General features: G+C 36.2%; 1 protein-coding gene across 4 annotated transcripts; it reads left to right on the top strand.

Annotated features, from left to right (window-relative positions):
* The first annotated feature begins 4,067 nt into the window (after positions 1-4,067).
* Positions 4,068-17,365, top strand: LOC120180714 (uncharacterized protein At5g39865-like). 4 transcript variants are annotated; one of them, XM_039186006.1, is made up of 2 exons: positions 4,068-4,073; positions 15,580-16,547. In XM_039186006.1, the coding sequence occupies exon 2, from the start codon at positions 15,622-15,624 to the stop codon at positions 16,420-16,422; it is 801 nt and encodes a 266-aa protein (XP_039041937.1). In that variant the 5' UTR covers positions 4,068-4,073; positions 15,580-15,621; the 3' UTR covers positions 16,423-16,547. The 4 variants fall into 4 exon arrangements, with proteins under 4 accessions (XP_039041937.1, XP_039041939.1, XP_039041938.1 ...); XM_039186008.1 differs by lacking the exon at positions 4,068-4,073 and adding an exon at positions 17,347-17,365 and having other exon boundaries at positions 15,513-16,455; XM_039186007.1 differs by lacking the exon at positions 4,068-4,073 and adding an exon at positions 17,311-17,330 and having other exon boundaries at positions 15,513-16,455.
* Positions 17,366-17,737: the final 372 nt, after the last annotated feature.

Here is a 17,737-nt window from a genome sequence, read left to right as displayed (position 1 = left end):
CTTATGTCCTGCAAGCCACCCACATTCATTTAACCAAAATCTAGATCATGAAAAAGATGGGTGAAGAGTGAAAGGAGGTACCTTGAGCACAACACAAAATATCAGTGCAAGTCCCGCTTACGCATGGTGGATAACGTGGCCAACCAGACATTTTTTTTCTCCTTTATTATATTCTTGTTTTTTCATTTTATTCACCATTTTCATCTCTTAATTATAGTGCAATCTTCCCTATGCTTATTTATAGAAACATACTAATTTGTGGAAATCAATATATTTATTTCCTTATGAATCAAGGGTTTCGACATATATTTAAATATTATACCATAATTTGTGCCCCTAATCACATTCTTTTTTGTCTTCAAACTCTTTTAAAAATCAATATTCTTTTCATAATTTAATTATACTTTTTTATATTTTTTCAAAATTTTAATTTATTTTTAACATTTGTACCGATGAAAAAAATAAGATAGATGATGTCAGCTTAACAAGTGTATCATTTTCCCGTTAATTAATTATATTTAGCAAAAAAAATTAAAATTTAAAACCAAAAGATTAAAAAAATTAAATATTAAAATGATTATTTTGTCTAGTTCATGAACAAAATATGTTATTAACCTTTCATGTAGTCCTGAATTATCTTTGACAATTGAAAAATGAATTCGAAATAATTAAATCGTTATAATTTAATTCAATAGATTTGAAATATAACTTTGGTAGAGTAAATTTTAAATATATTTGAAATAAGTTGTGCCCCTAATCACATTTTTACATTTTTAAATATAAAAATGATTATTTTGACTAGCTCGAGCGCAAAATATGTTATTAACTTTGAATGCCGTTGTGTATTATCTTTGACAATTGACAATTCTTATAATTTAATGTAATGTACTGTGTTAATCTCATTAAAAAAATTAACAAATGTTGCAGAGTATTTTAATTAAACATGGTATTTACTTCTTCTTTACTTGTTTATTTCTAAAAATGGCTTCTACGATATCCAGATTGATTCTTAACATAAAAGATTCAAATGCAGAGACTACATTAATTGTTAAGCGATATAAAGCTTCATATTTACATTTGAATTTAAAATTAATTTACATTTCTAAAAATGGCTTCTACGATATCCAGATTGATTCTTTAACATAAAATTAATTTACACATTCAAATGCGTAAGTGGGACTTGCACTGTTCTTCCATCGTTTTCATGATTTAGATTTTGGTTAAATGAATGTGGTTGGCTTGCAGGACATAAGGCCAGGTGGCCTGAACTGGTCGGGAAGAAACAAGCAGAAGCACAGGCTACAATCCAAAGAGAAAACTCACAAGTGACTGTTGTCATACTATCACCTGGAAGAGTTGGATTGCCTATTTTTTGCTGAAATCGTGTTTATGTTTCCGTTGACGCCAATGGCAATGTAGCCAACATCCCCACTATCGGCTAACCTCATACAAACTACCCTTGCAATTATTATAATAAGAGTTTATGCAATAATAATAAGAGTTGTCTCTTTTCATCCTCTCTCTTAAATATCCCATATTATTTTATCTTTTATTCCACTAAGTTTTTCGACGTTATATTTCATTTTCTGCGGACAATAACAAACCTTGATTATACTTCTGAAGGATGCTTACGGAAGCATGCATTGTTAGATTTGTCTAGAAAATAAGTTGACAAGTTGAAAATTTCATCTTGGTTGGTGGCCAAACTTTGAACATGTAAATTTCATATTTGGTGGCTAACTTGTACACATTGGAAAATTCTTTGGTAGGTGGCCAAACTTTGAACATATTGTTCTTGAAACTCAACTATAAATAGGCCTAAGTATTTCCATTAGAAATCATCCCAAAAACAAGTTCTCTCTTCATCTTGTATTCTTCATTCTCCCACTTTGGGAATTCCAAAGAATTCCATTTGTTGTAATATTGGCGATATAGTGAAGTTATCATCCGGTGTGGTGCCCGAGGAGTAGACAATATTCTCGTCGAACCTCGTAAATTTGGTGTGTTCTCTCCTTTATTGTTTTTTATTCGGTTCTTTTCCATTGTGTTTCAATATTCAATAGTTTGACAGGTTTATCCGCTGTGTAACCTTTGGTGGTTTTAATCTTGACATTTTAGGTCAATTTTAAAACTACGTTCGAGTGGGAAATAACCCGTTTTCCCCAATAATTGGCATCAGAGCTTCGGTTGAGGTTATCCTGGTGGTTCCGTTGCTGAAAAGATACAGTTCGTGATATTGAATATTGTTCGTTAGAATTAAAATGCCAAAATACGGATCAGTTGAGACATCAAGCTCTTCATCTGGACCGGTGAGGAGGGTGATGTCAAATGCAAATTTCTCGGTGGAGTTGTTCGATAGATCCGGTCATTTTGGCATGTGTCAAGGCGAGGTGTTAGACGCTTTATTCCAACAAGGTCTAGACATCGCCATTGAGGAAGAAAAACCCGAATATATGGAGGAGAAAGAATGGGGAACAATCAATCGTTTGGCGTGCAGCACGATTCGATCTTGTCTTTCCAGGGAGCATAAGTATGGCTACATGAACGAGACTTCTGCAAGTAAGATGTGGAAAGCTTTGGAGGAAAAATTCCTGAAGAAAAGCTCTCAGAATCGTCTCCACGTGAAGAAAAGATTGTTCAGATTTGATTATCAACCAGGCACCAGTATGAATGAACACATCACTGCGTTCAATGAGCTAGTGGAAGACTTATTGGGCATGGATGAAACCTTCAAAGATGAAGATTTGGCTTTGATGTTGTTGTCATCTCTTCTAGATGAATTTGAGCACCTTGAGACAACGTTACTTCATGGTAAGGATAATGTTACCCTTAAAGATGTAACTGTTGCTTTGTATAGTTATGAACTCAAGAAGAAAACTAAAAAGGAGAGCAAGTACGAAGCAGCAGAGGCCATGGTGGCAAGAGGTCGCTCGAAAAGTCAAAAGCCAAAGTGGAGAGGGAGATCAAAGTCGATGTCCAGACTGGGAAAAGATGAATGCGTCTTTTGTCATGAGAAAAGCCATTGGAAGAAAATTGTCCGAAGCTGAAGAAGAAAGGAAAAGTTGCTCCAGATGCATGTGTTGAAGAGCATGATGCACATGACTCTGACATATCATTGGTTGCTTCATCAACAACATTCCATTTCGATGAGTGGATATTAGATTCGGGTTGCACCTATCATATGTCCCCTAATCGGGAGTGGTTCTCCGATTTAGTGGAACTAAATGCAGGAGTTGTTTATATGGGTAATGACAATGCCTTTAAAACTGTTGGGATATGTTCAATTCGATTGAAGAATCAAGATGGATCAACCAGAGTTCTGACAGATGTCCGATACGTGCCCAGTTTGAAGAAAAATCTCATCTCGTTGGGAGCCTTAGAATCCAAAGGCTCAGTAGTCACTATGAGAGATGGAGTTTTAAAAGTCACATATGGCGCACTTGTGATGATGAAGGGCATCAGGAAAAATAATTTGTATTACTACCAAGGTAGTACAATTATTGGAGCAGTTACAGCAGCTTCCGGAGGTGATGATTTGGACGCAACCCAGTTGTGGCATATGCGGTTGGGACATGCTGGAGAGAAATCCTTGCAAATTCTGGCAAATAAAGGATTATTGAAAGGTGCAAAGGCTTGCAAATTGAACTTTTGCGAGCATTATGTTCTGGGAAAGCAGAAGAGATTGAAGTTTGGCACCACTATACATAATACAAAAGGTATTGTAGATTATATTCACTCAGATGTATGGAGTCCTTCAAAGACATCGCCTTTGGGAGGAAACCATTATTTTGTAACTTTTGTAGATGACTTTTCTAGAAGAGTTTGGGTGTATCCGATGAAGTCTAAAGATGAAGTGCTTCAAATTTTCCTGAAATGGAAAAATATGATCGAGAACCAGACTGGTAGAAAGATCAAACGTCTTAGGATGGACAATGGAGGGGAATATAAAAGTGACCCATTCTTTGACGTTTTCCATGAGTATGGTATTGTTCGACACTTCATTGTTAGACATACACCACAACAGAATGGGGTGGCAGAGCGTATGAATCGAACACTATTGGAGAAAGTTTGATGTATGTTGTATAATGCTGGGTTAGGCAAGGCATTTTGGGCTGAGGCTGTGATATATGCTGGCCATCTCATTAATCGTTTGCCGTCATCAGCGATAAGAGGAAAAACACCATTGGAGGAATCCAAGCTTGATCCGAGAGCAAAGAAGGCTCTCTTTATGGGAATCACCCATGGAGTGAAGGGATTCTGCCTTTGGTGTTTAGACACCAAGAAGATAATTTGTAGCATAGATGTTACCTTTGATGAATCTGCCCTAGTAAAGAAGGTAACAAGTGAAGCTGTCCAGACAAGTAGTACTCCGCAGTAGGTGGAGCATACTCCAAAACAGGTGGAGTTTCAGCAGATGATGATCCCAGAAGTTGATGCAGCTGATTCTTCAACTCCAATAGAAGAATCAGAAGATGAAGAGGTTCAAACCCAAGAACCATTGGAGACACCAGAAACACTTGCAGTTACAAGGCCAAGGAGAGAAATTCGTAGACCTGCTCGATTTGTTGATATGGTGGCCTATGCTCTTCTAGTTGTTGATGATGATATCCCTATCACTTACAAAGAAGCAATACAAAGCTTGGAAAGTGATAAGTGGAAAAGTGTCATGGATGAAAAAATGCAATCTCTCCAAAAGAACGACACTTGGAAACTGGCACAATTACCAAAAGGTAAAAGAGCCATTGGATGCAAGTGGGTATTTGTAAAGAAAGATAGATCTCATAACAAGAAAGATGTTCGCTACAAGGCACGGTTGGTAGCTAAAGGCTACGCTCAAAAGGAGGGAATCGACTACAATGAAGTATTTTCCCCTGTTGTAAAGCATTCCTCCATTAGAATATTGTTGGCCTTGGTAGCACAGTTGAATTTGGAGCTAGCTCAACTTGATGTAAAGACGGCTTTCTTGCACGGTGATTTAGAAGAGGAGATCTATATGACACAGCCAGAAGGATACAAAGATGGTGATTGTGAGAAATGGGTTTGTAAGCTGAACAAATCGCTATATGGATTGAAGCAATCTCCGAGGCAGTGGTACAAGCGATTTGATAGCTTTATGAGGAGGCAAAAGTATACTAGAAGCAAATATGATCATTGTGTGTATTTGCAAAAGCTCAAAGATGAATCTTTCATTTATCTTCTCTTGTACGTTGACGATATGTTGATCGCTTCGAAGAGTCAAAAGAAGATAGACAAATTAAAGGCTCAGTTGAATCAAGAGTTTGAGATGAAAGATCTAGGTGAGGCCAAGAAGATTCTTGGTATAGAGATAAGCAGAGATAGACAGAGAGGGAAGCTTTGTTTAACACAGAAGTAGTATCTGAGAAAGGTATTACAATGTTTTGGCATGAATGAAAATACCAAACATGTAAGTATCCCATTGGCTTCTCATTTGAAACTTAGTTCTCAATTATCTCCTAAAACTAACGAAGAACGAGTGTATATGGAAAAAGTTCCATATGCTAATGCAGTTGGGAGCTTGATGTATGCAATGGTGTGTACGCGTCCTGACATTTCACAAGCAGTTGGAGTTGTGAGCAGGTACATGCATGATCCTGGAGAAGGACATTGGCAAGCTGTGAAATGGATTCTACGGTATCTCCAACAAACCGTGGATGTTGGTTTAGTTTTTGAACAGGATGAAGCACTTGGTCAGTATATGATTAGATATGTTGATTCCGATTATGCTGGTGATTTGGATAAGCGTCGATCAACTACTGGGTATTTGTTTACTCTTGCTAAAGCCCTAGTAAGTTGGAAGTCTATATTGCAATCTACGGTGGCCTTGTCTACTACAGAGGCAGAATACATGACAGTTTCAGAGGCTGTAAATGAAGCAATTTGGCTTAACGGGTTGATGAAGACTTGGGAGTTGTTCAAAGTCACATTAGTCTATATTGTGACAGTCAGAGCGCTATTCACTTAGCGAAAAATCAAGTCTACCATTCAAGGACTAAGCATATCGACGTGAGGTATCACTTTGTGCGAGAGATCTTTGAAGAATGAAAGATTCTACTTCAGAAAATTGCGACATCAGAAAATCCTGCAGATATGATGACCAAGGTGGTAACAGTAATCAAGTTCAATCATTGTTTGAACTTGATTAACATCCTGAAAGTATGAACACCTTCGGGTGTGTGGCGCTTGTGAGCGCAATTAGAGGCACTACAAATTTGGGGAGTTGAAGAAGTTGAGTAGGCTTGGTAATTTCAAGCCAAGGTGGAGATTTGTTAGATTTGTCTATAAAATAAGTTGACAAGTTGGAAATTTCATCTTGGTTGGTGGCCAACTTATTGGAAATTTCATCTTGGTTGGTGGTCAAACTTTGAACATGTGAATTTCATATTTGGTGGCTAACTTGTACACATTGGAAAATTCTTTGGTAGGTGGCCAAACTTTGAACATATTGTTCTTGAAACTCAACTATAAATAGGCCTAAGTATTTCCATTAGAAATCATTCCAAAAACAAGTTCTCTCTTCCTCTTGTATTCTTCATTCTCCCACTTTGGGAATTCCAAAGAATTCCATTTGTTGTAATATTGGCGATATAGTGAAGTTATCATCCGGTATGGTGCCCGAGGAGTAGACAATATTCTCGTCGAACCTCGTAAATTTGGTGTGTTCTCTCCTTTATTGTTTTTTATTCGGTTCTTTTCCATTGTGTTTCAATATTCAATAGTTTGACAAGTTTATCCGCTGTGCAACCTTTGGTGGTTTTAATCTTGACATTTTAGGTCAATTTTAAAACTACGTTCGTGTGGGAAATAACCCGTTTTCCCCAACATGTATATTTTTTTTTATGTATGTATGTATGATATATTGGACCAAGAAGCAATAAAATATTATTTTATCTTGGAATTCCAATCCAGTAACAAAATACTTGTACTGAACCTCTCAACAATTTAAATAATTAACAAGTGCAATGTCACATAAAAGATTTGTGTGCGTCATTTTAAATACTATTTTTAAGACAAAGAATGATGTTGGTGGAAAAACGAGAATTCTTTTAAGAATTCAAGATCCATCTAAAATTATTTAGACAATTTTAGAGAGAAATGAGAGATTTAGAAAAAGGTTTAGTAATATTTTGAAATATTAAAGTTGTGTTTAAATATTATTTATTTATCGCGGATATCAAATTTGTTTAATTTTGACCTTTAGGTCCGGATCAAAATCTAACTAGTTCAATTTACAATCTATGGACTGGAAAGTGAAACTGCTCTCGTTTGGAGGTCGTCTAACGTTAATAAAATCTGTTTTATACAACCTGTCGGTTTACTTCCTTTCTCGTCCAGCCATGCTAATTCATTGGGTAAAATGGGATAAAATTTGTGTCCCAAGGTCTAATGGCGGTTTGGGTTTTTATTTATTCATTTAAGACTCAAAAACAGTTCTCTCCTCATCAAGTGGATGTATAGGTATGGATCAGAATCAGACTGCTTGTGGAGGAGAGTTGTTGAAGCTAAATATGGTTTTGAGAGCTCTTCTTTAATTCCTAGGCCTGTCCCCCCAAGGCATTCTTCGTGGATATGGAGAAATATTTCCAACCTCTGTCCTCTAATGATGATTTCCTCACTATGAATCTCAGACGTGCTGTTGGTGATGGAAGGTCTGTGGACTTTTGGAATGACCATTGGACTGCTGTTTCGTCTCTTAAATTAGCCTTTCCGCGCATCTTTTCGATTGCCATAAAAAAGTCAGGCAAGGTCAGTGATTTTGGTGCTTTGGTCAATGGTTGCTGGTCTTGGACGATTGAAGTTAGAAGAATTCTCTTCGACTGGGAATTAGGCATTTGGGATGAATTTTGGAGCACCATCAATAGAGCTATTGGTAGAGGCTTTTCTGCTGATAGTTTATCTTGGGCTTGTTCTTCTGACGGAAAATACTCCCAAAAAGTTTTTGTGAAAACGCAGCTGCTATTGATCTTGAAAAGGACAGTATTTGGCTTCTGGTTTGGGCTAGACTTGCTCCCCCCAAGGTTGAGGCTTTCCTTTGGAAAGTTATACACAATCGCATCCCGGTTCTGGTGGAACTACCCAAGAGGGGAATACCGAACTTGGAACCTTTCTTATATGTTTTGTGTAAGGAACAACAAGAAACCTTAGAACACTTGTTCTGCCAATACAATGTGGCTTGGAATATCTGGCAAAGATGGTGCTCCTTATGGAGCTGTTTCTTCGTTTGCCCCAGCAATGTGAGAAACCTTCTCATGGTTTGGGATTGTCTACCAATTGCGAAGGCTCTTAAACCTGCTTGGAGAATGGCCTTTTTTGCGACAATTTGGAGTATCTGGATCTGCAGAAATAGTGCCTTATACAATAACAAACCTTACAGTGTTGACCAACTCTTTGAGCAAGCAATCCGTTTAACAGTTTTGATATCCGTTTAACAAACTTTATTCTCGAGTGTGGTGGGTCTGCTTTTGAGAAATTGGTGAGATAATGTTGGGTTGCTTTGTTTCATCTGTGCTATTTCCCTGTTTCATTTGCTGCCCTACTAATTTTTTGATCAAGTTGTTTGTTGCTGAACATTGCTGTTGGTAGAGCGTCATGGAATCCAGCTGAATGTTTGGGGTTTGTGTTTTTTAATGCCGACTTCTATGTTGAAGATCGATGTCATGGATCCTTCTTTGTATTTGGAGCGTCCTGGAATCCAGTTGAATGTTTGGGGTTTGTGTTTTAAATTTCTGGAATCTATGTTGAAGACAGATGTCTTGGTTCCATCTTTGTATTTGGAGGTAAATTTCGTCTGATTGATCTCACTTAGCTTTCAGTTTTTGCTTTTGGAGGACTGGTTTTTAGTTTCTGCAGTCTGTCATTCAAAGCCATTTTAAGCTTTAATGTTCTGGATTCGTCCCATAGCTGGTTTGTCTTCACAGCAAGGCTCTTTGTGTTCGCGAAGAGTGGATTGCTTAGCTCGCCCATTCCAACCCTGCCGTGCCTTTGGTTGCTGATTCACTGCAGATTGTTGATTGGAGTGTTGTGCTCTTGGTCCTTCGTCGTCTTGATGCTTCAGTGGATCTTTCTGTTCTGCTTTGCCCTTTCATTCGTTTCCTTAGCTGGTCTGTTTGTGTTTGTTGGATATATTGTTCAATTTTTATCTGTACGGTCGATACTTTGGCTAACTTTTAATGTTTGCACTCTTTTTTCTCCGTTTATATTTGGGGAGTTTTTTTTAATGAGACCTTTATTTTCGTCTAATTTTATATGTATTCTTCCTTTTAAAAAAAAAGGAAAATGACAATCTAAACAAAAATTTAAGTTTGTCCAAAGATTAAATTCAATTTAATTTTAATTTTAAATTAATATAATACAAAAATAGAAGAGATTGAATGTCAAAATTTTATCAATTTTTGTTAATTGTCGTGTCATTCCTTCATTAGGGTTCAATGACAAGAAACTTATGGTATCATCCAATAATTAAGTGGTTATTATTGTAGTTTTCTTATAAAAGAATTTTGAATTAGAATTCAATTTGTCTATTTGACGATTTTGCTCTCTGTATTGTTATAAATAAATAAATATATAAATAATAGAACTCATCCAGACAGTTCTATAAAAAATATTTTTCACTTAAATTCGTAAGAAGCACACGATGAATTTTCTTATACTATAAAATTTGTCGAAGATACTTCAATAAATTTTAATATACAATATTTTCTTTAATTTTTTCATTTATATTTTTCTCTAAAAAAACTGAAATATATATTACCAACATTTTAATAAAAAAAATTATTATATTAATTGTTTGGCTTAATCATAAACAAGTGTCCAAAGTATATCTAAAGTTAACTTTAGGCCCTTAAAAAAATTGGTCAAAGTAGATGTCTAATGTTCTTGACATTACAATTTTAAGTGTTTATGCTTTAATGACCATTAAAAAAATTTATTATCTCACATTTATAAAGTTTTAAATTTTTTATTTTTTCTAAAAAAAACATATATATCTATAAATAAATCTCAAATTTATCTAAAATCATCAAAAAAAAATTAAAATCCTAAAATCCTTAATTACAAACTTGCCTGTCATCGCTGTTGCTGCCCATTATTGTCAACAAATCACCCACCCATTAGTGTCGCCGCCGTTTGCGGCGTGTAATCTGTCGAAATCTAAATGGAAGTGAAGGTGAATATGTAGCATCCAAGAAGGAAGAGTTTCATAATTTTACCTAGTTGTCATCTCCTTTAGTTGATTTTATTGAAACTGGGAATAAGAGACCAAATTTTGGGGCAGTTGGTAATTCCAGAAATTGTGTAGCAGCTGGTGTTGTTACAGATGAGCCACATCTTCAGCAATTACGATCCTCTCCTCTCCCGAATTTTCTATTGCAATGCTTATATCATCCAAATTGGAAATTTCAACCAATACATCTTTTAGGCTCCCTTCTAAACCACACCCACCTTTCTCAATCTCCGAGTTAATCGCAGAACACGACTCACATTGCTTAATCAACGCCTCCTCTTCTTCAACCCCGAGGCCACCTTTATTCTAGGTGAACTTTCAACACTAGTTGCAGGCTTAGGTGCAATGATCGGTTTTTAGTTTTTACCAACGGGGACGACAGCAGCGGTGGTTACCGAAGATGGCTGGTAATGAAGTTTAAAATTTGTTGTCTGTTGTCGCCTTTTCTTTTTAATATTTTGGGTGAGGCTCTTAGTGACATGCTTTCGAAAGCGACTGAGATAGGATTGTGTGCCGGAGTAGGAATAGGCTCTGAAAGGGTTGTTTTGTCCTATATTCAATTTGTTGATTATCTTCTTATTTTTTCGGAAGCTACAGATTTGTCAATTAAAAATTTCTATCGTGTTCTCAAAGTGTTCGAAGTGGCGGCCGTCTTGAAGCTTAACTTGCAAAAGACTAAGATATTCGGGATCAATGTGGAAAAGGAGAGAGTTAGAAGGTCGGTTGATTCTATTTTTTACGGTTGGGTTGATTTTCCTACGACGTATCTTGGCCTCCCTCTTGGTCATAAAAAGAACTCTAAGTCTCTGTGGCAACCTATTGTCGATAAAGTTTCTTCTCGTCTAGACAGTTGGAAAGGTAAACTTCTCTCTTTTGGTGGTAGGCTTACGCTTATTAAGTCAGTTCTGGTTAATTTGCCTATTTACTATATGTCCATCTTTTCCATTCCAAAATCAATAGCCGAGAGGTTGAATAAATGTGCAGTAAATTTTATGTGGAATTCTATGTCTGTAAGAGGTATTCACTGGATTAAATGGGGTAATGTCTGCGGTCCAAAATCTCATGGAGGTTTGGGTATTTTCGACGTTAAAAGTAGGAATCCTGCTCAACAAATGGATCTGGCGTTTTAGTGAGGATAAAAACAGCTTATGGAAAAAGGTGGTGGTAGCTAAGTACAACTACGTTCAGGACTCGCTTATCCCCAAATCTGTTAACGTGCACAAGTCTTCTTGGGTGTGGCGTAGTATTGTCAACCCAGTAAGTTCTAATGAGGTGAGTCTATTGTCTGACATGAGATGTGTTATGGGCGATGGATCACATATTGAATTAGGGATGGCAAACAGGTACAGTTTCGCGGATTCCGCACCGCACCCGCTCCAATTGGGGCGGGGATGGGTATAATTTTAGCGGGTAGTGGGCGGGTGTGGATTTAGAAAGTGATACCCGTCGCGGGTAGTGGGCGGGTAATGGGTTTAAGACATTACCCGTCCCGCATCCGCCCCACATCAGCCCGCCCAGTTAAATATCCACCCGCCCGCCCACTTTCTATTATATATGTAGGCAGTAGTGAATTTAAATTGGAGCGCTCTCAATTGGAGGAAATAGAGAATAATGATTGTAATACTCGAGTATCAGATGTCATAAGCATTGCTTGAAATTTTAGAATGTTGTGTCAAAGAACAAAAATATTATGTGTTTGTCATTTATGTTTCTAAACTTTAATTATGTCTTTTATTATGGTGTTTTATGTACTTTAAGATCTATATTAACACTTAACTAAAATAATTCTTGGATTATTTTATTATGTTTCTTAATGGACATTTTTTTTTATGTTTGTTGCTTATATATAACTTAAGTTTGCTTTCAGGCGGGTCTAGACGGGTACGTCACCAGTGGGTTGTGGGTGTGGGGATGGATTTGAAAATGTACTCGCGTGGGCGGGTGTGGATTTGAAAATTTGTACCCATCATGGGTGGTGGGCGGGTGGTGGATTGAAAAATATTAGGTTGGTATGGGGATGGGGAGTGGGTATCCGCATCCGACCCACCCGTTTGCCATCCCTATATTGAATTCTGGTTTGATCACTGGACTGAGTATGTTTCTCTCAAAGACTCCTTTCCTATAATCTTCGGTATAGCTTCTCTAAAATTCGGTAAGATTAGTGAATTTGGGTATTGGGTTCGTGGTGTTTGTGTTTGGAGGATAGATTTGAGGAGAGTCCTCTTCGATTGGGAAAAGCCTCTTTGGTCCAAATTTATGCAGGTTCTGAACAAAGCTGCTAGCCCAGCCCTAGGTTCGGATAAACTGTTTTGGTCAGGTTCTTCGGATGGTGGTTACAGCCCCAATTCTTTTTGTACTCAGCTGGCTTGTGTCGGCAAAATGATCGATCCAATTTGGAAGAAGGTTTGGTTCAAATATGTTCCTCCAAAAGTTTCTATTTTTATGTGGAAAGTCATGCATTATAGGCTGCCGGTTATAATTGAGCTTGAAAAACGAGGAGTCATTTGCAATGATCAGCCCCTTTGTTCGTTCTGCAATCAAGAATCGGAATCAATCAATCACATTTTGTGGCACTGCGGTGTAGTATGGAAAGTTTGGCAGCGTTGGTGTAGCTTGTGGAAATTGAATATCATTTTTCCTAGGAACGTTAAAGATTTTCTTGAGGTCTGGTTCTCTCAGATTATAAGCTGGAAACTTTGGAACTTATGGATCCTTGGTTTCTTTGGCCTGATTTGGAGAATATGGATGTGCAGGAATAAATCAAGATTTAATGGGTGTTCTTTTTCGGTAGATTAGATCTTGAATGCTGCCTTGATTTAGATTGGGGTTTGGGCTAACTACTTATGGCTGGATCTAATTCCATATGCTCATGATTTCATCCTCTGTCCGGAGGCTGTAATTTTTCCTACTGGTTGACTACGAAGTATAGCTGAAGGGGGGTGGTGTCATGATTTTTTCTCGAGCTATTCTGGATGTTCAAAGTAAGCGCTAGAGTTACCTGTTGCTATTATGTATGTCTATCAATTTTCTTCTCAGGTTGGCCCTACGTTGTAGAGTTATGGGAGCTGAACTTGGAATGAGGTTTCTTGGTTTTAAGCCAACTGTCGAGAAGAGGTTGTTCATGTTGGTTTCTGCCTTCAGCTGCCTATTTGCGGTTTGTTGTTGCTTGGCACGGATGGTTGTCCTGAGGGAGAGATCAATTCAGGTTGGGATTGTTTTTAGCTGCACACTGTTGTTTCCAGTCTTGGTTATTTCTTCCTCGTCCTGGTCTGGTTCTATTATTTGTTTCAGTTCGGTTTCATCTTGTTTCAATGGTGCTTGCACAGTTTATTTTCTGTTGTTTTAGTTGTTAGTACCCTGTGTCGTTTCGATTGTATTGTTGTTAGTAGGAGAGGGTTACGGTTTCGGGTTTGTATTGTTTGGCGTAAGCCTGCATCGGATGTATCTTTCCACCTTAAGGGACGTTTTTTTTTTCTCTATTTAGGTTTAGAGAGGTTTTTTAACGAGACTCTTGAGGTGGTGTACTTTGTTTTCCCTAATACGAAGTACCTTATTTAAAAAAAATGAAGTTTAAAATTATGGATTTTGATTTTTTAGATAAATTTGAAGTTTATTTTTATAGAATTTTATTATTTTAGATAAATTTTAGATAAATTTATTTTAGATAAATCAGTGTTATTAAAATCGGACCGGACCGATCGGTTCAATCGGTTGAACCGTAAACCGGTGGCCTTTTCGGTCCGGTTAACTCCCAAAACCGGATTAGCACAGAACCGGTAGAACCGGCTTAGAACCGGCAAAATCGGTGTGAACTGTCGATTCTCTTTTTTTTTAAAAAAAATTAAATCAAACGACGTCATTTGTTAAACGAGCCGAGTTGAACTCGAGTACTGCTGAGCTCGACTCGAACTCAAAAACTTTAAAAGTAAGCTCAACTCGACTCAAAAACTCACGAGCTAAAAATTATCAAGTTCAACTCGAACTCAAAAAATTTTAGAAGCTCGATTAAAGCTTGAAATTCGAGCTCAATTGAAGCGAAAAAATAGTTCGTTCTATGCTTACCAAAAGACTCCATGATTTTGAATGTCAAATTGCCTCTAGTATTTATAGAAGTCAGTTGGGATGCTCTTCTATGTTTCTTAGCCATGTGGGATTGTTTTGTTCTCATATTTTCACTCTTTAAACTTTTGGGATGCTCTTCTATGTTTCTTAGCCATGTGAGATTGTTTTTAAAAAAAAAATTAAACAAAACGACATCGTTTGTTATGATTTTTTTCAGCTCCAAATTTTTTTTTATTATAGTTATATAATTATATTTATTATTTAATATATTTTACCTTAAATATTATGTTGTAGTTGATTTGAATCATTTTGTTTCACTTGATTTTATGTTTTTTAACTTATATAAGTTATAACTTGTAATATTTTTATACCTTTTAATATTGTAAACTTAAAAAAAGTGTTATATATATATATAAATTAATATTACTTTGAATATTATGTAAAATTTAAAAAATATATTATTTTATATAAAATCCGGTTGAACCGCTATTGAACCTGGTTGAACCAGTGAACCAGTACTTTTACCGGTTCGAGGTCAGGTCCGATTTTAAAACATTAAGATAAATTGAAGTTTAAAAAAATTAAAATTCTATAAACGTAACACGTGTCATATAATGAATTTTTTTTAATAATTATTATAATATAAGTACTTAAAATTGTAACGTAAAAAACGTTAAACATTTATTTTCAATGAAATTCTTTAGATACTTAGAATCATAATTTGTACACTTAATTTTGCATTAAGTTTTTTTTAATAATATTATATTTATATTTGGACAAGTATAAATATTCTGATTCACAACCAAATTGAAACAAAGCCAAACCGTCCGTGCGATTCAAAAAAGGCGGTGAGTCGGTGCCCTGCCCGCTGTCTCTTTCTTCATCACCTCAACTTTTAAATATAGTAAAAGTAATAAGTTCTCAGTTTCAGTTTAAATAATATAAACTAATTATTAAACATATTATTTTATTTATACAATAAATTCGATTTTAATCAATCAAGTTTGAGAAAAAAGAAAAAGAAAAATTAAGCTGACCTAAAAGAGAATTGATATTTTATTTAGTCTATAAACTATTATTTTTAATTTGTAAAATATATTAAATTGAAATTAACTTATTGAAAAGGACGGTAAACAATATTCTTGCTTTGATGTTACGTTTACATAAAGCAAAGCTCTTTCTCTCCGTTTCTTTCTCTATCTAAAACAACAAAAATAACTCATTTCCTTCAATTCAATCGACGAAACCGAGTTTTCTTTCACTTTCTTTTCAGAAAGTTGAATTTCCTGTTAATTTGTGAGTTTTTGTATTCTGGGTCGATGGCAGAATTGGAAAACAGCGATGCGAAACCATCATCGGGGTCGATGTTCTTTAATCGCTCGTTTACGATGCAAGCAAACCCAGCTGAATCGGACGCCTCCAAAGTTCATCTTCTTCTCAACAACCCATCGTCTCTTAATCGAGCAGCTTCCATTTCCAAAATTTACAGTTCAATCGATTCTGTTAAAGGTAAAGTCAAAAGGCTTTGCAATTTATTCGAATCCGCGAAATCTTCAACCAGTTCAAATGAACATTCTCCAAAAGTTGCTTTAAGACCCGCGAAATCAATTGGGTATTCTTCTTCGTTTTCTTCGGGCTTCAATAGCCCATCGATAAGACTACCTGGAACTGAAGATCGAATTGTTGTTTATTTTACTAGTTTACGAGGGGTAAGAAGAACTTACGAGGATTGTTACGCTGTTAGGATGATATTTAGAGGGTTTAGAATTTGGGTTGATGAAAGAGATATTTCTATGGATTCAGCTTATAGGAAAGAGTTGCAAAGCGTTTTGAGAAAGAACAATCCAAGTTTGCCTCAGGTTTTTATAAAGGGAAAGTATGTTGGTGGTGCTGAAGTGATTAAGAGCATGTTTGAAGTTGGGGAATTGGCTAAGATTCTTGATGATCTCCCAAGGATACAACCTGGACTTGTTTGTGATTGTTGTGGGGATGTCAGGTTTGTGCCTTGTGGGAATTGTAGTGGGAGTCGGAAAGTGTTCGATGAAGACGAAGGGTCGCTTAAAAGCTGCTTGGAATGCAATGAAAATGGCTTGATTCGGTGCCCGGGTTGCTGCTCTTAACACTTTGATTGCTGCTGCCTGCAGGTTGCTAAGGTATTCACTAGCTCGTTCTTTTATTCATCCAATAAAGTATATTGATTATACGTGAAGTAATGGACTGATGTGTTTAGTATGAAACAGTTCATTATCAGTTAGCTGAAGATCGTTTGGTGTTTTGTTGAATGATGTTTGGCTATATTAGTGCAATGTCATTGAATGCCGTATTTGGTTTTGGCATTTGATTGTCAAGGAGATCATTTAGGTCTTCTATATGTTGTAAATATTTAGTGTTATCTTCATGTAATGCACTTGCATATGTTGCAAGTGACAGATTGTGAGAATATACTATAACATACGCTTTTGTTCCTGAATTCACTTTGCAATCGAAGAAACTTAAGTGCATATATACCTGAATTTTCATTTGTTCATACAGAACCAATATTAGAAATGATTTCTGGTTTGCTTCAGGCCTCAAGCTCAATATACCTAATTTGCTTATCACTCTGGAGTTAGCTTAATGAAAGTGTTAACAGTATGCAAAATCTGGTTCAAGTATTCAGTGAAGTTCTGGTCCTATTCATGGGAGTGTAGGGTAGTGTAGAACTTATCTTTTGATCGGACTTTTACTTTTTATCAAAGTACACATGTCCATCTCCTGTATCTGATGCATATTCGACCATGGGATGGGTTATAATTCTCCACACTCTAAATACATGGAAATCGTAGAGAAAATTTGACATACCTATGTCCAACACTCACATCTAAGTAACATAGATAACTTAAGAATGAGGAGTGAGAATTTAGACGTACTGATGTGTTGATTCTGTAATTGTCAATCATCCTTGCGATTGTATTGAACTGATGATATCTTTAATTATCTTAGTTTTGTCTCGATATCTATCTATGCAGCTCATCTCTTGGTGTCTCTTATTTTTATGTGTTCAGAATTTATATAGAGATGCTGCAAATGATGGGTTATTTGGGGTTATGTTACTCGGATTCAAGTGTGTACTATGCGGATATGTGTTCAGCATGAATATTCATTTTCTTAAAGTTCTTCCATGTCTTTAGAGGATCATATATTCATACCTATATTTAGATACAGATACTTAAAATAAAGAGCAAGACATTTGGGCATAAATATTGTCATCCTAACATGTATTTAAAGGTTGCAATTCAGTTTAATATTATATACTTGGGCAGTTGAATTAAAAGACGGGATACTACGAAGCCGACGGCTGTACACACTCAAAACGATTTTAGATAATTGAATTTGTTCAAGATTTTGATCGATACATCATCTTGAACGTCTTAAAGTGGGACGGCCCAAAAGGAA

The sequence above is a fragment of the Hibiscus syriacus genome, unplaced genomic scaffold, assembly GCF_006381635.1.
Source record: "Hibiscus syriacus cultivar Baekdansim isolate YM2019G1 unplaced genomic scaffold, ASM638163v2 tig00112498_pilon, whole genome shotgun sequence".
Classification (NCBI taxonomy): Eukaryota; Viridiplantae; Streptophyta; class Magnoliopsida; order Malvales; family Malvaceae; genus Hibiscus; species Hibiscus syriacus.
Note: the sequence above shows the minus strand (reverse complement) of the source record. Positions and strands in the feature narration are given on the sequence as shown.

What these genes read in the sequence shown, in the direction of transcription:
- LOC120180714 (XM_039186008.1), top strand. Translation starts at nt 15,622, where the DNA reads ATGGCAGAATTGGAAAACAGCGATGCGAAACCATCATCGGGGTCGATG.